Source organism: Oryzias latipes, chromosome 20, assembly GCF_002234675.1.
Source record: "Oryzias latipes chromosome 20, ASM223467v1".
Lineage (NCBI taxonomy): Eukaryota > Metazoa > Chordata > Actinopteri > Beloniformes > Adrianichthyidae > Oryzias > Oryzias latipes.
This window is the reverse complement of record NC_019878.2, coordinates 3563276-3590981: the sequence shown is the minus strand read 5'-3', so window position 1 is coordinate 3590981 and position 27706 is coordinate 3563276. Positions and strand designations below refer to the sequence as shown.

The following is a 27706-nucleotide window of genomic DNA, read 5'->3' as shown; positions in this document are numbered from 1 at the left end:
ATCTCTATAATCTTTTAAAAGGAGCAACTTGCACAAATGGTGGAGGACTAAATAGTCTTTTTTTTATGTATTTTTTTTAACTTGTCCTGTCCAACAGTTGGGCAGACAGATGAGAGCTGAAGGCCTCTTGTGTTGGACATATTTTACTTTAACAACAGGGGTTATGAATCTTCTGACAAACCAGAGGTATGTCTGAATAAACCCCTTTTGTAATCGAGGCCAAACTTTATTCATTTTAATTGTTTTTGAAATTCTTTTGTGTTGGACCGGACGGAAAAGGAAAGAAGGGAAGAAGGGAGGGATATTAGAGAGGGGGGATAGGAGGGTGATCATAGGAGGGGGGAGGGGGGGGGGTAAAACCATGAAGCAGCATAAAGCAACAAGGTACTAGATATTTATCATTACGGTAAGGTACAGATAGAATACAAATCTCAAAGGGGCGGGGCCTGTCGACACACACACTCAAATGTTATAAACACACCTGTTAACTGCAGAAATGTCCACATGTCAACATGTACACAACACAGATATTGCTCACGCACGCTTACTTATGCCTTCAAGCCAACTAGTGTGAGATATTTCCTTCAATCACGCAAACTATTAGTGCAAAGGTGAGCTAACACCTGTGCTCAGTTGAGTGCTTATGTTCTTCTAAAATGGATGATGGAATGTGAAAAGGAGGGGGAGTGACCAGCCACCCCCACACCAAGACCCCCACCGCAGCAGCCGCCGCAGCCAGAAGCCCCCAGCGCCACGCGGCAGCAGGCAGAGAACAACCGCCCCCCGGGTGACCACGCCCGCCACCCAGGCCAGGGACAGCAGGACCGCCGCGAGGCCCCCAGAGCCAGAGAGCAGGGAGGCATGGGGGGAAAGAGAGTGCCGCCACAGCCCAACCAGGAGAGCAGTCCCCCCGCAGCGCCAGGAGGGCCCAACGCCGGGCCACACCCGAGAGGGGTGCCCACAGCCCTAGATTAGCACTTCATCACCACTCAGGGGGTCTGGGCATCCCCCCGCCCCAACCCCAGGTACGAGCCAGGACCCCCCAAGGGAGACCCGCTCCGCGCTCCAGGCAGCCATAGAATGCATGGAAGATAGAACGCTCTGGACCTCAGGGTTAAAGGAAGAGCTTCTTTAAATCTCATCACAACCCTGCTTGTTTGAAGAAGCTTGTCTAGAAAAGCTGAATCATTCTCTCTTCTTGAACTGTGTGCTGTCATGGACTTTTACCTGAAATGAGGCTTGTGGAGTCTGAGAAAAAGCTCTTTTCAGACTTTGATCTCCACAAGGTGAACAAGCGTTTCAAGGCAATCTCTTCTGCAGAATGAGTTCTGTTGCCTCTGACTTCTGGGTTCTCTCAACAGCAGAATCAGCAGATCAGTGCTGCCTTGGGCTCCTTGTTTCACTTCCTGTTAGCACACCACAATTTCCTGGCAGTGACCTCTGGCCCACTCGCCTCATACCAGCACTGCATGATGGGAGCTCATAATGTCGGGAACTAATTAGCATCAGAAATGAAGTGGCCTGTCAGTCTGTTGCGGCGCATCAGCCGGAGACTTGAAGCTCAGCCAGGGTGATGGCAGGAAACCTCATAGCAATCACATGCAGCCTTACAACTCACACGTTTCTGTCACCACATGCATGGAAAGAAACTCCCCCTTTACATGACCTGTTCTCAGTGGTCTTTTAACTACGATTATGACGTTTTTAAAACCTTGTGTTGTTATCTAGGACATAGTTTCTGACACCGCCAACCTAACATTAATAGTACAACAAAAATGGCGAACAATGTCAGAGCTATCCAGCCGTATAGTTTTGATCCAGATTCCAGCTCAGATGAGGAAAACAAAGACGTTCATTGATCTATTTGTCTGACAGTGGATGAATCAGAATGGAGCAGAGCAGGAAGATGTGGCCTGCCCAATGTATTTTCTACGTCACAAACTCAATCTTTTGCATCCGCTCCTGATTCATGGTGAATGGTAAATGGGGTATACTTACATAGCGCTTTTCAACCTTCTTCGAAGGCCCAAAGCGCTTTACAGTCACAGACCCCTTCACCCATTCAAACACTGGGGCCGCTCTGCTGCCGAACACTGGCGCCAACCTTCCACTAGAGGCAAGGTGTCAGTGTCTTGCCCAAGGACGCTTTGACACATGGGCGGGCAAGGTGGGAATCAAACAAGTAATTTTACGCTTGGAGGTCAACCGCCCGACCACTGCACCACGGCCACCCTTCACAATGTTTTGAATCAAGAAATACACAGAAACCAAACATGTTAAAAACACCAAAAACACAATTTCCATCAGATTGGGTGTTTAAACTGCCACAGTCTTTGGCTGTTTGTGATAAAAGGTTGATGTGGTTGCAGAGAAGCAGAGAGCTGGACTGACTGACTTTTTACTCCTGAAGAAGTACTTGTGCATCAAACCTATTTTGCTAGCAGTAGAACTCAGTAAATCTAAGTTAAGAAGTATATTTGGCCACAACAGCTTCCATATATCCAGCTCAGCAGCAGGATCCTGTGAACTTCAGCGTCACTTTCCTCCACAGAATCCGTCTTGCAGCCTGTGGTCATCAAAAATGGAGGCATTTCCACCAACCTCCAGACGGCTGAAAGACGCTGGACTATTGTTGAATTTTTAGGACAAACCATGACCACAGGGAGAAAAATGACTCAAAAACACAATTTCAATGAAGTATCTCAGACAAAGAAGAAGCTCGAACTGACCAGAACAACGACTATAAAAATGACACTTTCGGTCCTTTTATCATGGATGTCGCTCAGTTTTGCTCCAGATTCTAACTCTTTGTGTGACTGTGCGAGAATCTGTGTGTGTCATGCATGTCTCCCCCTCGGGGTGATGAGGCAGCATCTTCCAGCCCAGCTGCTACAGCACAGCCAGTAAACAAACCCTACTCCATCCTCATCCTCTGAGCTGATATCTCCAGACCCCTCCCCCCTCAAACATCCCTGAACCTTCGCTGGAGCTTCAGTCTCAAATCGGCTCAAAAATTTTAAAAAGATCAAATAAAGTCAGACGTGTATGGAAGCAATTCTGTCTCATAACAAAAATAAAAGTCAATACCCGAAATGCTTTTTCATTTTCAAAACGAAGCTGTGTTTGTTGACTCAAAAAGAAAATGAAAAATCAATCCGCCAAACCGGTTTTTCATTTTCTTTTTCAACACCGCTCATTCTGTCACTGCATTAAAATGATAAAGAAAATGGTATTTGACATTTCATTTTCAAAAATGTCTCTATTAAATGTGTTGCAAAATTCAATTAAAAATATGTAATTTGACAATTAAAATGGATTAACAGAAATGCTTTTTCGTTATCACAATGTAATTGCATCAACTGACTCAAAAAGAAAATTAAAAATCAATCCTCCAAAATGCTTTTTCATTTTCCACTTTAACATCGCTCAGTCTGTGACATAATTAAAGCAAAATGTAAAGAGGGAATTGCATTTTCATTTTAACATTCACCCACAAAAAGTGTTGAATAATTCACTTCCAGTCCAGACATGAAATGTCAAATATCATTTTCTTTAGCATTTTAATGAAGTGACAGAATGAGCGGTGTTGAAGAAGAAAAAGCCGTTTGGCGGATTGATTTTTTATATTATTTTTGAGTCAACAAATGCAGCTTTGTTGCGAAAAGGAAAAAGCATTTTGAATATTGACTTTTATTTTGAATTATGAGACAGAATGCTTCCATAGACGTGGACAGTGATTCAAATTGATGCCATATTCAGAAGATCGAGGCTCCCCCTGTGGGAGAAATTAGGTATATGTATGTTCTCCAGTAGATCATGTTAAGATGAATTCTGGTGTTTGCAGGTTTTTTTTTCCAAAAAGCAGACTATCTGTTGTGTGGTGCGGCGTGTACGCGTTGCTTAACTGGCACCGAACTCAAGTGAGGCGGCAAAGGAAAGCGATATCTATGCTGATTGTCACGATGGGTTAAATAAAGCATCAGTTCAGAAAGAAAGTTCACCTCCTACCGCTTGTTTTTGTCCAGATGATGAAACAAAAGTCTGTTTTAAAGAAGCCAACGCATTGAAACGGAACATTTAATCTATGCGACCGGAACTTCTTTTTTATGTGTGCATTATCACTGTGAATTATCACTTGTTATTCCACAACGAGCAGCCAATCAGGATTGAGTATTCACCTAGACCATGGTATAAATAAGTATACGCCATTTACCATTTTAAGAGAACCGCAATAACAATTGAAACGTGAATAGTGTGTCTCAAACAGTAAGAAAAAAACATCTGCATTTCAGAATAAACAAAATCTTTAAAAGTTTTCAGCATTCTGCTCTGCGTTCAGCTTCAGTAGATGAAGATATTGCCAAATGAAAGGAATGGTGTGTTCGTGAGAGCTCCTGGTTCACACTCAGGGTGCACGTTGACAACAGAACGTTTAGATTTGGAGGAAATCAATACTTAAATGCACATGCTCTACAGGTTCTACAGTTTCAATCTTGTCATTCATTCATATTCTAAGCCGTTTGTTACCTTTCGGGGTCATGGGGTTGCTGGAGCCTATCCCAGCCACTTATGGGCGAAGGCAGGGACACCCTGGACAGGTTGCCAGTCTGTTGCAGGGCCACAATCACACACCCATGCACACTCACATTCACACCTATGGACAATTTAAAGTAACCAATGAACCTATGAAGAATGTTTTTGGACGGTGGGAGGAGGATAAAGTCCCCGGAGAAAACCCACGCGTGCACGGGGAGAACATGCTAACTCCACACAGAAAGCCCCCCCATTGATGTTCTGTTTCAGGTGCCCCAGCCGGGACTTGAACCGGGCTAACCACTGCACCACTGCATCATGTCATGTAGGTCTCCAAACTGTGTTGATTTAACACTCTTGTTTGTTTGTTGCTGTCTCTTAGTTTTATTATTATGTGAATAAACGTGAAAAATCAGATGTTTGATTGTTGCCCGATGAGCTATTCTTGATGCTGGATGCCTTCAAGCTGCACGTTGTAAAATTTCAGGATGGATCAGGTTTGATGGTAGAAGGTTTAAATACGGTTGCACTGAATGAGACATATTTAAACAGCAGTCATACTTTACCACTTCAGTTGTGCATCTATTTGTTGCTATGACAACTCTGGGAAGTGGCTTTGCTTTTTTTTGTCTGTTTTTGATTCCATTTTAAACCTTTGTTAGAATAAAAAATTTCTCTTTGGAACCAGAAAACGACATCATCAGGCATTAGAGGTGATTTATCTGAGCACCTTGTCTGACTACTTCAAAGAAACCTGACCACACATCCAAAGCATTTTTATTCTGAACAAATGTAAATATAAGGTTTCATATCTGCATAATGTGACTGATTGCATCAGTGTGATGGCCTCCTCCACCCCCTCAAGTGCTTCACAGTTCCAATATTCACCTTCAAGATGTTTTTGAGCATTTCTTTTAAAACAGTCGCTGAAGCGTGGACATGAGTTGGCATGGAAACTCACCCAGGTACAATTGAGTATTCAGTCTGACATTTCTGAGGCTGTGCATAAAAGTACATGGTAAAAAAAATAATCCAGTTCTGAGCATGATGCGAAGGCTCAGCAGAAATACACCACACTTCTGGTAAACATACCACCTGTGAGCATGGTGGCGGAGGGCTGATGATATGGGCAAACTTTTTGATGCACCAGTGCTGAAACAAACTGGCAATCAAACCGGCAACTGGTTGATTATTTCTAAATTTGACAAAGAAATAAAAATTGTGTTCAGATAAGTAAAGAAGTTTTTTGAGCAACACATTGTTAATTGTGAACTTTTGTTTGTTTCTTTGATTGCAGTAAAAAAATAATCAATTGTTTTGTCTTTTTTTCTGTCTACATCAGAGCTGCTTTGTGCAGCTCACCAGGGGGGTATTCCAGAAAAGCAGGTTATGCTAGCTCTCACGGTAAGTTTGAGGCTAAGGAAGTTGATAACCTCAGCTTTCGGTTCCAGAAATGGAGGTATGTTTCAGGGTAGGTCAAGTTGCCATAGCAACTCATGCTCTGAACATAACCTGTTCTGGAGCAGGTTTAGTTGAAGCTTAGTTTGTTTACAGAGAGGTGAAGCAGCATGCCGTGTCCATTTGAAGATGATTTAGTGGATGAAGAAGCTCAGATAAAACTTTTTCCACCATGAGAGGGTGATAAGACTGCGTATGGATGTTGGAAAATTAAACTTTTTTACTTTGATTTAACTTAATTATTTGCTTCAGTTAAGATAAATCATTTTTTAATTAAGTCAGTTTAAAAATAACACATAGTTATTAGACATTTATTTTACTTTCATTTATATTAATTCAATTAAGTAGGTGTAACTTTGGTGCTGCTGTTAAATCAGCACCGCAGGGATTGTGGGATACCATTTCCTTTGTCTGTCTGGACGGATTTGGGTTTAAGTGTGGGTTTTTGACCAAATGTGTTTAGTTGTTTAGCTGTTTTACTGTGTTTTACCGTGTTTTTTTGTCCTATTATGCTAAAGCCTAGTAGTAGTAGTGAGTGAGAGGGAGGGAGAGGATGATGAGTTTATCTAGCACCACTTCTGTCGAGTACTGTAATTATAATGTCGGACAACTGGTAGATGAATGTGACGTATATTGTTTCTTTCTTTTTATTGTTATACAAATGAGTAGATCTGCAGGCTCAAACTTAGACACATGAGAGTTCAAGAATTATAATAAATTAAGATGGAAAAAATATTAATTGAATTGGAGTAATATGACATTTAGTTAGATAAATATGTAAATTTGAGTTGTATAAGCACTAATTAAGTTTTATGTACGTAAGAAATTAGGTTGACTAAATTTAACTCAATAACTTGTTACCAATAGAAGTAATTCATTTAAGTTGGCAAAATTGGATAAGTTATATATAATATATATATATATAATATATATATATATATATATATATATATATATATATATATATATATATATATATATATATATATATATATATATGTATATATATGTATATATGCGCGTCACAAGGAAAATGGAAATAAGATCAGAAACTCGTGCGTTTACTTTGTCTGTTCTTTTTCTCCAAGCAGAAACTCTTTCTTTTGCTGATGATGCAGCTGTATTACTTTTTTGATGGGCATATAATCTTCATTCTTCTTCTTCTTACTGCCTTTTACGCCTTGAGACGCATAGGGCAGCAACGAAATCTTTCCATTTCTGACGGTCGCGGGCCAGGGTGATGATGGTTCCCCAGGTGTGTCCAAAATAATATAAATATAATATAAACTTCATACACTGTCATTAAAATCTCAGACTCCGTCTCACTGAAGTATAGCGCTCTCTTTTTTTCTCCACGCGTTTCCATGGTGACTCCGGAAATCGGCGATGCATTGAGAATGTCTTTATGTACTTGGCATGGACGCACATAAACCCAGGGTTACCAAGTCGAGCGTAATTACGCTAACTCATATCTGGTCTTTTGGAACCGACATACAGCGGATTTCAGCCAGAGTTCAGGGTTAAAGTCAGGCTAGTTTAAACATGCTTCCTGGAATACCCCCCAGAACTCTGGTTTAGACCAAACAAGAACTGTAATCCTCTTGAGAATGAGGATCTTTGTTCACTTGCAGATGAACTCTGGTGCAGTTCACTTTAGTGTCAATGCAGACTGTCCAAAGAGCAAACAGAGCAAAATAACCAAAGGGAGGAAATGATGTAAGCTCTGAAAGAAATGAAAATCTGAAGTAGCAGAAATCATTATAAAGTTTTCAAGTGTCTGCTGAGTAAATGTATCGTAGTGAGATGGTTGGAAGACTGGCAGATTCTTCGTCCGGCTGCTTTCGTCCTGGTCTGAGCTTGTTTTGGAAAAAAGCTGCCCCAAACCAGCAACTGTTAGAACTGCATGATTTCTCCAGATGCTTCTGTTTTTTATTAAAGGGCTCTGTGATAAAAAACAAACTAAGCCTTCATTTTATTTTATTTTATTTATTTTGTGGGGTGTAATCAGCATCTCTGTCCAAATCAATGTTTCCTCTCTCTCTTTTTAGCTTGTGTGATCTGTGTTTATAGTATTTTCTTTCTTTCTTTTCACCGTCTGTCCAATCTTTAATCCTGCGTTCTCCTCAAATCTCAAAAACCTCAAAAAGGGATGTTTGGTTTTCCTGATGTTGAAAGCAAATCTTTCTGTTTCCACTCATCTTTCCTCTTCACGTCCATCCACATCATTTCTCCCACAACCCCCACATGCATCAGTCTTTTTCTGGTCACCTTGAAAACTCTCCACTCCACAGACTCGTCTCGTCTTTCTGCTCTCCATGATCTCCTTGGATCTCGTCAGCCTGTTTACCCACTGTTTGCATCTTCAGGTTTCATGCGGCTTCGTCACTCGGCCTCAGGCGGCGTTTCTCCCTCAGCTCCAGCGTTGGATGCTGGTTTGTTTTGCACACACTCGTGTTGTCATCGCCGTGTCACTCAGTGTCTGTCAGCGTCTGGCTCTCAGCGATGGTCAGCACAGATACTGGTTGTTTCTGACATGTCACACGGCTCTGCAGCCAGACTCTGCCCAGTCATCAGACTCGCCGCTGAAACCAGAGAAACTTCTGCAAACTGAGTGTTGGAAGTCCTTTTTATCGTGCTTTTTTCTCCAGAAACATTCAGACTCAACCTGTGAACAGGTAAGCATTTGATTTCTGTTGTTTTTTAGCAACATCCCCTCCATAAGACCACTTCCTCAGTTTTACATAACCTCCTAAAGTTGTTGTGAAACTCTCGTAACAGATGAGAACACAGCCAAACTAACTAGAGAAAAGGCGAGATTTTCCTGAGAAAGCAGCAATCTGAATCACAGCTGCTCAAAAACAGGAGCCAGAAGTTAGATAACTCACCAAACACAAGGCTAAAAGATCGGAGCAGAAGTCTTCCGGATGCTGCTGACACGAGCGCAGCAAAAATTTCTTTGTTACCTACAAGCTGGAGATGTATTGAGCTTCTAAAGACACTAGGAGCAGGAAGGAGACGGCAGTTTTGACTGAAATACAACTGTTTCCTAAACGTGGGAATCACTCTGACGATGATCCAATTTTACATGGGGACAGCTGTAGAGAGATATCTTAGAAAAAACACCCCAAAACTGCATTTCCTGTAAGTAACAATGAGAAAAGCTAAGGAGGCTAAGATCCACACTTAAGACAATCTGCCAGTTTGAAAAGCTAATCACAATCTAAGCTACAGAACTGTTGCTACATTAAAGTCCCACTCTAATTATCTTTTGATCCATTTTTAAGCCTTCCCGGAGATCTTTTAGTTATGGTTATGCAGGTTTTAGGTAAAATAAAAAAACACAATTTTCATTGGAATGGACCTTTAAGGGAAAACCCTCATTTATAACTAAAAAGCTGGAAAAACGTCTAAAAAGCTCTCAGAAATGCTGCATTAGATGAGGAATTTGTGATGTGGTTTTTATTCATTTAACTAAGCAAAAAGTTCAGAAGAAAAGATCAAAATGTGATTCCTTTTTTTTATTAATAAAAAAAGTGTGTTTGCTCTAAAAACGGTTACAAACAGTAAAATATAAAGTGACTTAGGTGATTCCTTGGTTCTGAATGAATCTGTGTTGATCAGCATTCAGTTACACATATCATGTCGCGTTGTGATGACAACACTGCTGAGATGGAAAGCAGAGGGAATCTGAACGAAAGACTGAAATACAACTATGAAAGGAAAAACAAGGGTAGATGTTGAAATGTACAAGATATTTTGGGCCAATTAAGTTTGATTTTTTCTTTTTTAATTAAATATTTAATAAGATGTCAGAGCAGAGGTCAGAGGGGAACTAAAGCATCCTCAGGCTGCTTAAATTCCTGTTTCTGATGTTTCCTTAACAACCTTTTTCTGAGATTCAGTCAGATGGTTTATGCTAAAAAAACAGCCTCACAACCCAACTTTAAACTCCATCACCACGTTTTGACCCAAGTGGACCCGAAGTGGTCCATCATGCAGAGAACAGGAAGTGTGGACTCACCCCGCATCGCTGCTGTTCCCACATATTAAGGCATCTTTGGCCCCTTCCACCTTGTAGTAGTTATCTAGAAATAAAAGAGGACAAATCCTGTTTCAGACATATTTTTACACAAACGTTTAAAAAAGCTTCATGTTGTTTAGAGTTTCAGAACCCCAAAGTAAAAACTTGCCATAAGGAAAATGTGATTATTGTAATGTTGTTAACTGGCAAAGTGATTCAATTCACCAACTTTCTTCATCTAGAATGAAAAGGTGTACACAAACGATGCTTAAAAAATCACAGAGGATGGATTTTGGGATCCAGCTTACATACATAGCTTTCCATCTTGGAAGTTTCCATGGTTACCGCATTATTGTGATACATACATTAACAAGAAACAAGTTGCTTGTGAATGAGCAAATAGGTAGAAAACAGACTAACATGCAGCTGAATTCCCAATATGATCTAGAATGATAAATATAAGAGTTAGTTGACATAACGCTTAGTCTTTGCTGTTCAGAGGTCATCAGAGAGGAAACCAAAAAATCAGAAGGACTCTGGAGAAAGCAAAGGTTTAGTAGTCTGTAAATAAACAAAAATACCAAAAACCTGAAGATTTTCTTAACTCAAACACCCGTCTCAACGTCTGTCTGCGTTCCTGCAGGATCAATAAGCTCATCCGCCTTGTGTGTTCTGGCCCGGTTAGCTGTCTGAGCGGTAGGCCATAAAGCCAAAGCCATTACAGCAAACACAGCTTGTTGAGCCTTTATTCCACACTTAAAACCTGACCACAGGCTATTTCCAAGTGCATTAACACACTTTAATGCCAGCACATGGAGTACTTCAGGTACTCCAGCGCCCAAACACACTCCAGAACAAAAGGTCTAGACGTAACATGTTTAAAAGCTTTTCATGCGTGTCTGCAGGAAGGAAACGTTTGCTTCCAAACTTTGGTTGGGATTTGAAGGCAAAGTTTTCCGTTCTCATGAGGACTGGAAGTGTGAATGTCTGCTTGGAAACATGAGGCGGACTCTAGAGCACTTTGATTGGAAATAACAGACTTAAAGTCCAGAAATCTGAGAAGAGGAACAGAAAACGAGTTGGATGCAGAACAAATCTTCATAAAAGATGTTTCAGATTCTGACTTCACATCAGAACTTACAGTCAGAAAACCAGCTAAAGTGGTCCTTTGCTGTCTCCTGGTTGGCCTTTCGAGGTCCCGCTGTTTCTTGGAATTTTTGTTTTATTCCTTAAATTGGCTTTTTTTTCCTGCACATTTTGTTCTGTGTCCTGATTGGATGTTCACCATGCCGTGCCTCCTGTACAGAATTAGTGTGCCAAATTGACTCACATCTTTGATCACAATCAGATCTTTGTTTTCATTCCATAACCCTGGACTTTTTACTGATTTTACCCCTCACAGCTAATTTGTAGTACCTAACTCCAGCAATAGGGCTGCATGGAGGCACAGTCTCACACCGAGATGGAAGGCTCCGGTGTAAATCCAAGCTGGGTTCTTTCTACGCATGCGTGGGCTTCCTCCTAGAGTCCAAAACATGCTTCATAGGTTGATTGGTGTCTCTAGACTGTCCTTAAGTCCAGGAAATCGAACCCTGGTTTCCCAGGGTTCAGCTGCTGTACTTGTACTATAATGTATTAAAACAAAATGACAGTAAATGGGCGTGCCCCTGTCAGTCGGTCTTTACTTTGTTAGAGGTTTTACAGGAGTTCTGCTCGCTCTGCTTCACCTGCACCTCTTCACACACACCCTCCATTACTTCTGCACACGGATCTGGCTCTGAGCTTCTGACGCTGCGGCTCGCAGACCTTTGCCTTTTAATAGCTGCTTGACATTTTCATGCTTTGCAGAAACAACCGCTCACCCATATTTTGTTCAGCAGATCATTTGAACCAAGTGGGACTAACTTCAGACTGATTAAAACGCATTTCATGAGGAATTTTAAAAACACGACTCGCACAACACTGAAGGAATAAAAAGATGTCTTGTCGGAAAGACGAATGTTTTCAAGACAGTAAAAGCCTCGCTCAGCTTGACTTTACTGCAGCAAACACTGCAGAGAAGCCACTGTTATTTCTTTGTTAATGTGCATCAGTTCTTAGCTTGCAGATCATTCACATACAAGAAGTTCCTCACTCAGGTCTCTTCTGGCCCACCCCAAAGGAAAAGCATTTCAGCACCGCTGTTCATAGTTTTCCTCAGCTGGACCCCTCTCTGAGAAGGTTTTGCAGAGCTGCACATGCTTGGAAAATTGTCTCCACAGGAAACCAGGGGAGTGGGCTTAATTTCATTTCTTTTTAAAATCAAGAGCAGCAAATTACCCTGTCAAGCGATAATAAACCTCCATCCTGCCTTTGTGCTTTTCATCGGCAAGAGATAAACTAACAGAGAAAAATTTTCTGCAAGTTTGACAAAGACGGCAGCACGAAGAGTTTTTGGTCGAAGTGAATTAGACTGAAACACTGTTAATCTGCTCACCCATGGTGGAAAGACATTAGTCAGTGACTAATCTATTGCCTTTACTGTACACTCATCCATCAAAGACTGAATTCATTTATGTGGAGCTGCTGGAGATGAAGGTTCACTTCCTGAAACTCGAGCACCTTCCTCCATGTATGCAAACACAAAACAACAAGAACGGCGTTTAGAAAACCAGACCTGAAATGGATCTGAGGCGACAGACGCTGGATCCCCTCAAATGTTTCAACTAAGTCTGACTAATTTCTAACAAGTGCCTTCATGTTCTGCTGTTAGTTTCAGTTCCACACTGCAAAAACTGAACCTGAAAAAAATCCTGAACGTTAAAAAGACCCTAGCTGCAAGAATAAACATCTTATTTTCTAAAAATAATCTTATTTTAATCACAACATAATCTTTGTTTGAGAAAAAGTGTCTTAGTGATGAAAACTACATTCTTAAAATAAGACTTCTGGGTAAAACCAGTCTTCTTCCTGTTAGCAGATTTCTAACTGATGGGGTCAGAATTATCCACATATTTCTAGGGGGTAGTTTTTCCAGTGCAGGTCTTTTACATGAGATTTAATTATGAAATTAAGAGGAGGATTAAGTCAAACATGGAAGTAAAATAAAAACATTTCCTCAACAAACATCACTGGAGGGCTCCATGATTTCTGCTTTCATCACTGTCTTTCTGCTTAAAAAACAACAACTCAACCAACCAAACTAATACAGACATAGGTTGACATATTTCTTTACTGTAGGGTTTTTATTTGAGGTGGACATTAAAAACAATCAGAACTACGAATAGAATATATTTACCAGTCAATTTATCAACATATGAACATCGTTACACATTGACTTTGTCTCTGGAAATATAGAAAATAAAGAATGAATTTTTCTCCTTGAACTTTAGTGAGTAAAATAAAACTCCCAAATAAAGTGATTTCACTAAATGTTTCTAATGACAAAAAAAACTTTTAAGTTAAGACAATTTTATTTTTATTAACTCCTCCTATAAGCCATAAAACGTGTTTGCATAATTCTGGGGGAAAAAATAATTTGGCCACATAACATTGTAGTTTGGTGATGATAAACAGCTGAAAATAATTTCTGGAATCTTTGTTGAAATGGTTTCTCAAAGCAAAAGCTTTGATAGGATGTAGCTATTCAAAGCTCTACTTTGACCCTTCAAACACTTCAACAGATGTTAAAAACGTGCTTCATATGCTAGTTGCTGTGAAAATGTGTGACTGTGTGGCCTGCATGAGACGGGTGACCTGTTCAGGGTGAGCCCCGCCTTCACCTATCAATCAGTAGCTGGGATAGGCTCCAGCAACTCCATGTTAAGGGATTTCAGTGGCTTCAGAAAACAGGTGGATGAGCTTCCGATTTTTTCTTAAAGATGAACAACGTCCTGTACCGATGTTGGATCTTTGATGTTGGCTCAGAAAGTTTGACTGCTGCAGTCATCTCTGACCACATACAGCAAACACAGCCTGATGGGAAATGTTCAGCCTGCAGAACATTGATCTCCCTGCTAAAGGCTGTTTTCAGATGGGGCTGACGGGCCGGGGGGCTAAGGTTACGGCCTCGGCTCTCAGGTTTCGCGGCAGCTTTTAGAGGTCGATACGAGAGCCTGAAGGGGGCATTTGTTTGATGTGATAGATGGCAAAGCAAACTGGAAAGGAATAAATAGATGCTACGGTAGCAGTGGCTGCATGTCTTGACTGAGCTGTTACTGTAAACTTGTTCTGGACTCAGCTACCTCACTCATTACCTGAGGACTTTTCCTGTTTGTGTTGCTGAATCCAGTAATTGGACTGAATGCCGATCAGTGACCGAGCTCTTCTGCTTAATTCCAGCTTTGTTTCATGATAGTTAGCCAGCAAAGATGTTTGTCTGAAGTGTCTGAATGACAGAGATGTGGTGTGGTTCACGTTGACGTGTCTGTGGGAGAATCACCAGTAGGCTCTGTGTTTGGCTTTGACATAAAGACTTAATTGTGTTTGTGAAAGCAGAAGCCCCGGCCCAGCAGACAGGTGCCTTTTCACATAAACAGACCATTTTGTGTCAATGACCATAACAAAGAAGTCTTCAGCTTCATGTCTGTGACTGTTTTTCTGTAGGTTTTTCTCGTTTTTTGAGCCTTTTGCTCCATCCCGGTTGGGGTCAATGTGAGGGGGTGGGGGCTTCTTGTGCACGTTCATCATTCACAGTCAGGGCAGACGCTACACAGACCTGCAGTCCATCAAGCCAATTAAATTAATTAGAACATATGAAGAGAATGATCACAGGGCCAGCTCCAGGTTCACCTCACATCCACAGCGCCTGTGCACGTTACGTCTGTAAATGTACGTTTCCTCATTTATGGGTTTGATTTGATTGATACCAACACCGCCAAGTTACAAGCAGAACCCTTATCTGTTAATAAATGTGAGGCTTGCTGACATTATGGGATGCTGTGAAGGCCTTATGGTCTCCTTCTGTCATCACTGAAAACCTGGCATTCTGAGCCTGATTTCAGGGTCAGGAGGAGTTTTGTTGGGATGATTTCCTAAAGGGGTTAAAACATGACCCCTCATTCTATGGGTTAGGAGATGAATGAGCTAACATGTTAGCCTACTGTTAGCCGATTTATCTCCTAAGCCATAGAATGAGGGTCATTTCTTCCTCCCAGAAACACATAAACCAGCTCTCTTCTACTGTATTTCAGAAATGATAAAACCTTTAGGAGGAGATGAGAAACATCCACGAAAATAAAAGACAAACCAGGTAACTGTTTTTTTAGCAGCTGCTTCACTCTGTTAACATGGAGACCTTTTTGCCTGCTCTTTTAACATCTTATATGTTGCCTTAATAACACACGCTCCCTGACATACCATAAGTCTTTGACCGTTTACATGATCAACACGAATCAGCCGATTCTGACGCGGAGAAAATCCGTTTTTCATATCAGCTTTGCGCCGATATGCAGCACATATCACGAATTACGTAAACGGCATGAACGGTTAAAGAGTTACAGTAGTGGAAAGAATGTGAACACTGGTGTGAAAGGGTTAACTTTCAGTCTTTTGATCTGATTTTAGGGTTAGAATGAAATGTTGGCAGACAGCTGTGATGTTGAGGGTTGCCGAGGCGACAGAAAACCACAAACGCGCCTGTGTGGATGATGTTGTGAGCCTGGCTGGACTGCCTCTGACAGTGTGTGCGTTTATGTGTTGCTTCACTGACGTCACTTGTATCTTCAGTGCCAACATGACATTGTCCAGTCCACTTAGGGAGCAGCAGACATGAAACACACAGGCTAATTTTCACAAAGGCCTCTCCAAAGACGGAAGTCTTTGTTTACCTAAATCTGATCAAACAGACAACACGCCGAAACAATGGCAAGAGTCAAACATCATTTCTGCTGCCTTTTCTCACACAACTACTTCATCTGGAATTCACAAATCAATCAAAACTGGACAATCTTCTCGGAATTGTTTGTCAACCATTAAGGTTGTTGGTTTTTTAACAAATAATTCGAAGCGTTTAAATGTATGAGAAACAAGCGTAGTTTATTTACTGCTTTTGTAATGAAGACAAATAGTTCTTTAGTATATGTATGAAAATGTAAACTGATTTAGGTTTTTGTTGGACTTTCTTGCTCTCTTTGTGCAAAGTCACCAAATGACTTCAGTTGTAAAATCATATTTTAGTACAAGAAAGGAAAAAATACCTTCGTTTTTCTTCTAAACTGATGACTGAGGATTACATTTGTGATATTACAGAAACATTTTCTTTTAAAATAATTTATTTTAGGTATTAATTTAGAAATCTTTTTCATATTTTTACTTGTTTGTATAATGTTTTGCATTTCTTTGGGCAGTGCTTATGTTATTCCAAATACATATTGGGTTTTATTGGTAATTGTACTTTTGACAATAAAGTGTTTGAATGTTTTAGCAGTGTTGATTCCTTGTGTTGGCAGCTTTAACCTTAAGCCTTAGTCCAACTGCCCTTAAGGGTAGAGACTGCAGGGGAAAAATGGTCAAACCTGAAGAGAGGGGGCCCACATGAAATTTTAAGATCGTGGACCGCTTGGTGAATTTGTAGAGTGAAAATGTGCATGCACCTTTTTTTTTCCACAGGCATGCTGGGAGACAGGTCGCAGTAAACACTTATACAACACATAAGTTAAGTCAGGGTGGAGTAGGTGATCCAGAGATACATCATACGGCTTTTTGATTGTTTAGTTCCCCCAAATCCTGTGGACTATGCAAGGGAGCACATCAGTGCTGTTCACGTTATAAGTGTGCACTTCTTGTCTGCAGCCTGACTGTTAGCCCTTGTGATATCTTCTGGGGTCCAGATGACCCCAACCTTACATTGACGGGTTCTCCCTACCATGACAAAGGTGGATAAAGGTGGAAAGATTTCATGTAATCCATGGACACCAGTGAAGATCAATGAAGAAAAAAAGGGTGACCCGACTTCCAACGTTAATGTGCCTCCAAAGCATGTTGGAAAAGGGGTCACCTGGTCCCCACAAGATAGCACAAGGGTTACAAAATAAAGAAATTAGACAATCAGAGCGTAGTTTGTGTGGAGTTCCTACAGGCGTCCAAAGGGCACTTGGGTATCATGAGCCCACTATGTGCATGCACCAACTGCGAGTGGTTAGTTAGGGGCCAGTAGGCGCTACTTACTAACGATTAGTTTCTGACACTCATCACCCATATGTCAGAAGTCAAAACTTACATTATCCTTACAAATGTTTCATTATATGCTTATCACATGCATGATAATTGCATGTTGCTTTTAACAGCCCCAAGGGAATTTCGAGGCACAGGGCAACTCCCCGTGTGACCAAAGTTTTAGTATAAGCCGAGTCAGATTTTTATCTAAAACCTTTCTCTTTGTTTCTTGCCTCTCTAGTGGTGTCAGTTATTGAAATAATCGTGCATTTTGTGTACGAGTACAATATTTGGCATGGATGAACCTTGGGATCCCCCTTTTCAGAAAAAAATGTTAGCCACAAGAAAAATCCAACATTTAAATATATCTATAAAGTATTCAGTGGGAACCCATAAAGTTTAAAGACTGCATTTTGTGCACGAACAACCCATATTGTTAAGACTGGGGCAACTAAATAACCCCTCTTGTTAAAGTAAAATATGTCCAACACAAGAGGCCCTCAGCTCTCATCTGTTTGCCCAGCTGTTGGACAGGACAAGGTAAAAAAAAAAAAAAAAAAAAGACTGGGGCAACTAGATACAGAATATTTTTGGAATAATTGAGCCATCTTTAAGAATGGCCGCCATTTTGGATTTTTCTCATGCCCAACATGCTTTTCCAAAAAAGGGGATCGTTTGGTACATCCATGCCAAATTCTGTGCTTGTACCACCAAATGCACAATTCGTCCACACAAACTACACTCTGATTGTCTAATTTTCTCATTTCTACCAGTCAGGCTGCACACAAAGAACATGCACTCATCACATGCACAGGACTAACAGGCCCCTGTGCAGTACTGAGGATTCAGAGAGGGATAGAAAAGTCAGTGAGACACAGTGAGAACCCTTGCGTGTTCCTTATGTGTTCACTACAATTGGTCATCTGCAGCATATTCGTACATTGCCCACAGTGTGCCATCTTCGGGCCCCCCACAGATTTGCCCACTTTTCACCCACAGTCGTCCACATGCAATGAACCCAAACCCAGAGCTGGTGTGATTTAGAGAACAGGAAAGCGGCTCTGCAATGGACACAATAGGGACCAAATATGTCATTTCTACAAGAAATTCCTAAACCAGGTGAATCCTGTTGGCAGAAATCTAATTCTCTGTCAGGTTGATGGTCACCACTACCACGAGTGCATCATCAAAGATGAAAAAGGACGAAGCCTCACCTTCATCTTCAGTGAACTCCTTTATCGAGGTCCAGGTCTTGTTGTTGCAGTAGAAGGAGGTGTTGGTAGGCAGTGTGCCGTTGATGCAGTGTGCTGTGGTGCGGACGCATTTCTGCCGCAGATTTCCCATGAAGAGCTGTAAGCCGATGAGGGCGAAAACGCTCAGGCAGAAGACCGTCAGGATCATCACATCGGCCAGTTTCTTCACCGCCTGAATCAGAGCGCCAACAATCGTCTTCAGGCCTGCAGGACCCCGAAGGATGTGGGGACGCAGCAAGGGGTTAACCCTCGTAAACCTCTTCAGTCATTCAACTTAATCTTAAACAACCCACTTTCATGGAAATCCATACTAACATGTAAAATTAGCATGTCCAGAATTACAGCATAAACTAACTAAAGCTTCATCTAAGCAGGTTTGGTAAAGATGGCAGCCTCTTTTCAATGTCTCTGATAAAAAGCAAGAACAAAACTCCCATTCATTATAAACAGGAAATAACCCTAATGCTTTTGTAAAATAAATTGGTTACAATTTTGGCAAAAAGGCTGCCATCTCAATAAAAAAGAAACCAACACACCCAACGAATGAAGTCACACCATGCAAACATGACAACTAGGAAATTAATAACAAATATCAATAAAAAACAAACCCAGAGAAACACATTTCTGTGGAAGACATCAGTGTGAACAAACCAACACACACGGTAAAAACAGCAGGAACTAAACAAGACAACACAAAGGGTGCAGACAGGCCAATGACCATCGAAAGGAGAGCGGAATATACGGAAGCAGCTCCTTTTTTAAAGGTCCATCACTTTAAAGCGTTTAGTTGCACTTGATTCATTAGAAACAGACGCGTTTTTCTTCTGACTCGTCATCTGCAAACTAATGAATGAGAGCCATGCAGCGGCAGCCATCCTGTGACATGCGGCCATGTTGATCCCTCTCTCAATCTGCAACATGCATTCAAGTGTCCTTCAACATTCTCAACAATGAGCCCCCATCAGCTCCACTGCATGTCTGTGGTGACCTGCTGCTCAGACACACCTGGTGTGGAGAAGCTGGTCTACAGGTCTGAGTGTTTTCTGCAGCACTTCACAGAAAATCCATCCACTAGTGGGTGAAGGTTGTACAACGGAAATGTTTGGTTTGGCTACGACAGTGCAATCTCTAATTCTTTTTCATATTTTATCACTCTTAATTACAGAAAAGCATTTTTATTGTTATAGAACTGCTTAATTGTGGGTCTAAATGTTTTTTTCAGAAAAATGTGGAAAGTGTTAAAACAAAACTACACCTGATAATTTTTCAGATTTTAGCCCAACTTTTCTATAATTTTTATTCATATATTCAGACTCTGTTCTGTATTAAAAACATATTTTTCATAGCAAAATGAAATTGTGTCACAGAAATGAGTTTAGGACATAAGTAACTCTTCAAATGTGACGTCTGATTCGTGGCTAAGAGCCTGTTGAACCAGACTCAAAAAAATCAAAACCTTTTTTTTAAAGTTTTTTTATTAAATTAAAAATAAAGTAACATCCATTTGTTTACAGGTTTTTTGTTACACTGAGGCAGTCCAGTCATTGATCATTTTTGTTCATATGTAGACAAGTACAAAATTGATCTTTTTCTTTTCTGCATTAAAATATAAAAAAAAGATTTTGTACATAAAGCATCTTTTATAAATAAAATCATATGAATAAAACACTTGACTTTCCTCCTCTGGTAGATGCAATAAGTTCATTTTCCTATAGTAGCCAAGTTTAATCTGTGCTGGTAGAGGATTCATGCACGAAAATGGTTTTCTATTTATAGCCGATAATTTCTAAGTTATATGAACTTTTCATGCATATAATTTATTTATATTTTGTCATCATTTTTATAATTTTAAAATATATTTTAGTTTCATTTGATCAAAATAAAACTAAATTAGGATTTTTGAATGCCAAGATATGCATTGATGAGCTTAAATGAAAAAGACAGACATTTTCCTTTCTGTAGGTGTCACATTATTCTGCTAAATAACCTTTTTTTGGTCATTATTTGGGTGGTTTGCTGCCTTTTCTTTTGTAAATTTTGATAAAGTTAAAACTGTAAAATATTTTAGTAGTTACTAGAGGTTTGTTCCAAATAACATAAAGTGCTCTTAATTTTGGAGGTTTGACGTTTTATAAAGTTTTGAAGAATTTTTTTTTCTTTTTGTCATGTTGTTTTTCACTTTTTATGCATGTTCTTAATACTTCATTCACCTCTTCACCTGTCTTTATATGAACATTTTTTATTTATAATTTAATCATTTCATTTTGTTAGCGTCAGTGACCTTGAGATCTGAATTGTTTGAATGTTGACACTAAAATATCACAGGCTGCCTCTGAACCACACCCATATGTATATGCAACTGCAGAATATTATGAAGTTAACTTTGGTCGTCTATAACTGGATCCATGAAAATGCATTTATGTATTATCTCTCCGTGTATTAGGTTTCTGTTTGTGAAGCTACTCACATCCAATTATCAGTAAGATGCTTCTTTCTGCATATCACCTCCCTGATATGATGATGTGTTGTGTTCAGTTGGTTGTGTGCGGGATGCGTTTTCTAACAGCCACTTAATGCCTCGGCGGGCTCAGGGCCGGGGGGGGGGGGGCTTATATTACCTCCCCCTGCTTTCTCACCTGGGATCACAGAGATGGTTTTGAGCGCGCGCAGCACCCTGAACGTCCTTAAAGCTGACACATTACCCAGGTCCACAAACTCAGTGACATATCTGCAACAAGCCGGGAGACAAAAGCACAAAAACAGACACACACAGAAGGGTATGACCACACCGAACCACCAGCCAGCACACAGAGAAAGGAGGAGTCATCAGGAAACATGGACGCCGGAAACGGGCCAGGGTTGATGGGAACAGTGGAGGCTCAAGCTAAGCTAATGCGAAGGTGAAGTCAGATATTAAAGATTTTGCAAGTGATTTCAACTGGAAAAAATGCTTCTGCTGAGCCTGTGTGTCCCTCACCAAGTTCTCTGCCCCCAAAGTGGCGGTTTAAAAAATATTGTTTATTGATAGATCTAAAAGCTTCCCTTAGAGCGCTGCAAATGTTCATTTTACTGTCAGGCAAAAACAAAGAAAAAGTAGGTGAAAGGATGCAACACATCCATGTTTGTTGCATTTGTGAGAATTCAAAATTAATAATATATATATAATTGTTTAATCGGATGTTAAATCATTTTACTTCAAAGATGACAAACATAATAAAATATTCAAAAATGTTTTAACTGTTTTGTTTCTTAATCCACAACCACTCGCATCTTAAAGAAAAAGCAGGTCAAACAACAAAACTTACAAAGGCTAATTTAAAAAAGCTGATGATGTCAACTATTTCTATATGGATCCTTTACAAGCCTTTATCTGCCAGCTCAACTAAACAGTGAAGCACATTTATCAAAAACAATGGCTGTGTGTATTATTCCCCCAAAGCAATAAGCAGCAGAAAAAGCATATTTGTATTGATTTTGTCTTGGTTGGGCAGTTAAACGGTTAAAATGCTAACTATAAGCAAAACAGTTGTTACTAGCTATATTCTAAGCCTATTAATGTTCATATGAAGGTTGCTTCATATGAAATATACAGAATTGACATACTTCCATTTATTTACTTTTATATCTATGATGCTTTGAGAGTTATTAGTCAAATATCAAGCCAATACAATTAACTTTAGTCCATTACACTGTTTACAACATCAACTTAAATATATTTGTACACGTTATTTAATATGTAATCTAAATCCCTTTTAGGATTTAGATTTTGGAAGGGCCTTGTTAGATCCACCTGTGATCTGCGGAATGATCTACAGCAGAAATCTAAAGTTTTTATGTCAACTTTATCGAATAAAATAGGAAATACTTCTAAAGCTGAAGGGACAAAGAAGCTGTCCTTGACACGGATTCTCCAGTCAACCATCACCTGCTCACTTCAACCATACCTGACTTTTCCTTCTGCAATGATCGTTAGCTAACAGCTAACATTTGGGACCCCTGGCTGGACTAAGAGCAAGAGTTTGGGTGGAGACTGTTGCTGCAGGACATGGCAGACATGGGATGAACACGAGAGGATGGACACGACCAGATTACAAGAGTTTGTTGGTTCTTTTAACCATCCCCCTGTCTTCTCCTGATGGTGGTACAGCCTTACCTGGGATGACTGAGATAGTTTTCAGGGCTCTCAGCACTCTAAACGTTCTCAGCGCCTGCAGGTTCCCTACTTTGATAAACTCTGTTAACAGCCTGTAGGGGGCAGTGTGGTGGTTTTCAACATACAACAAAAGAAGACAAAGATAAAACAGTCTGAACATTCTTGTATTATTTAAACGTATCCCTCTAAAAGGTTGGAATATCAACCAACCTAGCAAGTCAAATGTGTACAGTTAAGTGAAATACATGAACCTGATTGATCCCTTTATCAATGACAAGGAAAAAAACACAAGAACTGGAGAAGTGAAAGGAAGCAGAGAGGATTAAAGACCAATGACTTGTCTTAATCTTTGAAATCTCGATTCCAAGACTACCCCGAGTTAAAAATACCAAAACTATCCAACTGCATAGTTTATGTTATCTTTTCTAGCTCAATAAAGTAAACAAATTACTTAGAAAATATCAGTTTTGGTTTGAAAAGGTTAATGTTGTATTTTTTTAGTTTAAAGTAAAGGACTTCTAATCATTATAAAATTTATAGCTTGAGAATTGACTTTCGCTTGTTCCCATCTTTCTTTAAGTTCTGTCAATGTTTTCAGTGTAAAGTTGAGCTGAAATGCTAGCCCTTTAACTCCAAACATGTTGCCAGTGACACCTAAAAAACATAGGCAGTAATTCTTCAACCGTTTACGTAATCAACGTAAATCATGCTGGTTCTGATGTGGAGAAAAGCGGCTTTGCGCCATGCTTTTTAGCTTCTTTACGTTGATCGCGTAAGCACTTCACTACTGTAAAGTGTTGCATCGCAGAGCAATGTTGCTTTTTTACTTTTCAGAATCCTCCGGAATTACGTTAACTGAGTTAACAGTTGAAGAATTAAGATAACTCAAAGAACGTCAACACTGGAGCTAAAGCTTAAAGAGTTAGATGAAATCACACAGTAAAGTCTAATTTATGCTTTTGAATTGTTCTGTTTTTTAAATACCTTTGAAAAATTGTGAACGCAGAAAACATAACCACACAAAAACTTGATAATAAAACACGTAGAAACCAGCATCAGAATTTCTTCTAGGGCCTTCTGTTGGGTTCAAACTTTGATAAAAGGATAATTGGGACAACAGGCTCAGATGACCGGAAGATCTTCTTTAGGTGAAATGTGAAAAGCAGCCATTAGCCAGGCGGCCATTTTGGACCCTAAGCTAGATAAAGTCCTCCAATATCGAACTACTAACAGCTCTTTATCGAGGTTCGTATTTCAGTAGCTTCAACTGTCAGAGTGCTTGAATTACCAAGCGGCAATCAGAAAAGACCTTTTACAATCACCAGTGGATGGAACCAGCGACCTAAGACACTCTTGATGGAAAAGGAAATGCACCAAATGTTCTCTCAAAGTGCCAGATCTTTACTAACAACTTTGTGTTTTCAGCTTTTAGATGATCTTATAAAGTTGTGTTTTGGGATGTGGATGTGTTACTTAGGTTTAAAATCTTGGTTTTTTTTTGTTGCTGCAGAAAATGAGTTGCTTCATCTGTAAATCTGAAGGCTGAATCAGGAAATGAATACGATTTTGGAATTAGTGTTTAGCTGCTGTTGAGCATAAAGAAAATATTGGGAGTTTAAAGAGAGACCAGTTTCTTTGTTATAGGAAAGAATCTCACATGTTGTGTTTCCTTTAAAAAATGTATTTTAATAGCGGTGTTGGGGAGGTGACTCTTTAACACATTTATTTAGATTATGTTTGAGTGGGTGGGTCTGTCACACATCAATGAGGGAGTGTATCTGCTGATGAAGAGTGTGTGTGTAAATGGGCGACTTATGTCCATTTAACTTCAACGCTGGCCTCAGTTCAAGGGCAGGATGTCTGTGTGTCCAGTCCAGTTCTTATTTACCATTAAAGCAAGCAGCACATCTATTAAGACAAACAAATCTTACATTTTTTGTGAATATTTCAGGTGTCACGAAGTGAAAGAAATTAGTTTTTGAATTTTCTTGAAGTGAATGAAAGCCATATGTTTTTCTTTAGTTGACTGGACATCATAGCTGAAACTCACAACATTGAAAATTAAGCTTCAGGCGACATTTCTGCAAAAAGCTAAAAAAAAAACAGTTGGAACAACCAATGATTTTAGGTTTAGAATTAGAATTTACTACTGTGTTTATTATTGGAGTATTCTGTCTTGGGATATATAATACATATATATATATATATATATATATATATATATATAACAAGACATCACAGAAAAGTGTATTTTTAATCGATTTGTTATCTTTTCCAATAATGTCATTATAACATTGCATTACTGAGTGCTTTCAGTGCACGTAGAATAAGACTTTAAGTGTTTGAGCAAAAAGTGGTCTTAATGTTCCTGTAATGTATTTTTTTCCCTCAGAGAGGAATTACATTTTGTGAGTCATGTGAGTTGAACAGATTTCTTATTCAGCCTTCAGAAGTAAGAAAAAAAGAGTTGACTCTTTCGGACTTTTCAACGATAAAGAGTTTCTCTTGAAGAAGTCCATGTTGATTTGGTATCAAACACCTACATGACTGCACACACCTTTTATTTCAAACCCCCCAACATCAGCATACCTCTTCTATGCATTATTGTTGGATAGTTCCCCTTTCAATAAAGCATCAATAAAGTCCTATTCTATTCTATTCAATTTTGTTTAGCTTTGTTTTGTTTTACTTTACTTTACTTTATTCTATTCGATTCGATTCGATTCGATTCGATTCTATTTTATTTTGTTTTATTTTACTTTATTATATTCTATTCTATTTTGTTTTATTTTACTTTATTTTGTTTTATTGTACTTTATTTTATTTTATTTTATTTTATTTTATTTTATTTTATTTTATTTTATTTTATTTTATTTTATTTTATTTTATTTTATTTTATTTTATTTTATTTTATTTTATTTTATTTTATTTTATTTTATTTTTTTCTAGTTTATTTTGTTTTATTGTACTTTATTCTATTCTAGTTTATTCTATTTTATTTTGTTTTATTCTTTTTTTTTATTATTTTATTTAATTCTAAGCCAAAAGGCTGTAAAAGCATCATCTACCTCTTTCATAAATGTGGACAGTTGAGTAAAGTTGGGTATCACCAATAATTTAGAGAATTGATTAGATTAACAATTTTATTTTATTCCTTTGATTCAATTTTTTCGACTCTCTTTCCACTTGATTTGAATCCGTTTTAAATTTATATGGTTTACACATTTAGATATATTTATAGAAGTACAAAATATCTATATTAATCATATTCAGTTCACATACTGTAAAATGTATTAGTGAAATAAACCATGAGATTGTTAACACATCCAGCATTACATGATTTCTCAAAAGGAAAAGCTCCAACAAAAATGTGCAGTTCATTAACATTGCAAAGGCTCTAAACGGACTCATGTTACAAAAATAAAAGTTCTGCTGTCATTCCCGGGGGGGGGGGGGGGGTCATTTTGGCCACTAGATGCAGCTTGTGCCATAGTACTACACTTTATTACAGAAGATTTCGGCAAAAAATGGTGCTTTAAATCACAAATGGTTACTTCAAAATAAAATGTTTCATTAAAAGAGTTTGAAAAATTCCTGCCTGTGAGCAAATAAAGCTGTTAATTTAGTCAGCAATAGATTTTTATGCCGACCAAGCGTTAGCATTAGCCATCCTATAGGAAATTCCATTATATGTTAGCATCAAGCTAACAGACTTTGGCTTTACTGCCGTTTTGCATTAGTTCACCAGAAAAGAAGAAGGCATAAAAGATCAATCTCTACTTTTATGGATCAAATATTGATTTACTAAATTTGGATTGATATTATCAACCGAGCCTTATAGTTGAGTGTGGATAGTCAGTGCAGCATCAGCGGTTCCCTTTGTTTAGAGAACAAACTGTAATGCTGGAAAAAGTCTCCACCTTCACAGTATATCGTGAGCTGTTCTAAAACAACATGAAAAATTCCTCCTTTGTCTGTGACCACTTAACTGAAAGTATGTCTTTCAAATTCTTTCCATTTACAGCAGAGTAGGTGATGGCCTGAGGGTTAGATATTGATCCAACCCCTTTGATTCTGATCATTCGTCTTCGCGGTGGCGGCTGCAGAACCCCCTGATAGCTAACCGCTCAGCACCACAACCATCTTCCATCAGTCGGCCAATTACAGCTGAGGACAGGTCACTGTCTGTTCCACACAGTGTGGGTTTCTAGCCTGATGTTACTTAAATCTGGCATTCAGAAAATGAAGGAATTCCACAGAAAAGCCTTTTTTCATGGCATTCGCTCTCATTAATTAAAGAGGTTTCTTTTGTGTTTTATGTTGTAGTGTCTCTTGTTGTGTGTTGTATGATTATCTGGATATGTTCGATTCTTCCTGCTCCTGAGTTTATTTTTACTGGCCTCAGCGCAAGAACATGTCAACCGTGGGACCAGATGCCCAAGACAGCGCAATTTCTGAGAAAGCGCACCCCAATGAAGAAGTTAAAGTTAATCTTCAGGAATATTTCTGTTGTAAAGTTTGACTGTTTTAGATAAAGACAAAGGCTTGGTTTTGTAACAAGCAACCTGGTTTGCATGGATTTAATGCATAACCAGAGAATTCCCCTGATTGGGCGATGGACAGCTCCACCCCAAAGTCCTCAGCCTCTGCTTCCTCAAGAGAAGGAATGTCAGTGGGATTAAGGAGATTCCTTCCACCGCTCAACAATGTCCAGCTCCCCACCTGCGCTGAAAACGGCGCCTGCAGAAAATTGCTTTCCCCTCCTGAGGCGCTGGATGGTTTTCCACAATCTCCTTGAGGCAAACCGACAGTCCTTCTCCATGAACTCATCAAACTCCTCCCAGGACCGAGTTTTTGCCTCTGCAACAGTCCGGGACGCAGCTCGCTTAGACTGCCAGTACCTGTCAGCTGCCTCTGGAGTCCTATAAACCAGCCAGGCTCATGGGACTCCTCCTTCAGCTTAACCCCATCCCTTACTTCGGGTGTCCACCACCGGGTTCGCTACGGCACCACAGACCTTGCAACCACAGCTCCACAAGGTCATAAACAAATTCTCTGGCCTGATTAGAACGCACATTACCAAAATAAAGATGATGAAAAACTATTGTTTTCAATGTTCTCTCCAATGATTTCTGTTTCTGTCTTACAGCTAAG

The 27706-nt window shown here is 39.5% G+C and overlaps 1 protein-coding gene across 3 annotated transcripts in view; it reads right to left on the bottom strand.

Moving 5' to 3' along the window:
- LOC101167997 (sodium channel protein type 4 subunit alpha B) overlaps nt 1–27706 on the bottom strand; it is a 256928-nt gene that overhangs the window by 154451 nt on the left and 74771 nt on the right. For 2 of the 3 annotated variants that reach the window (XM_020712431.2, XM_020712433.2), the window contains exons 7-9: nt 21036–21127; nt 18361–18603; nt 10013–10076 (exon numbers count right to left, since the gene is read on the bottom strand). In XM_020712431.2, the coding sequence (XP_020568090.1) occupies nt 10013–10076; nt 18361–18603; nt 21036–21127 (399 nt within the window). Of the gene's footprint in view, nt 1–10012; nt 10077–18360; nt 18604–21035; nt 21128–22552; nt 22645–27706 lie in introns of all 3 variants that reach the window. The other variant, XM_020712432.2, reaches the window with a different exon arrangement.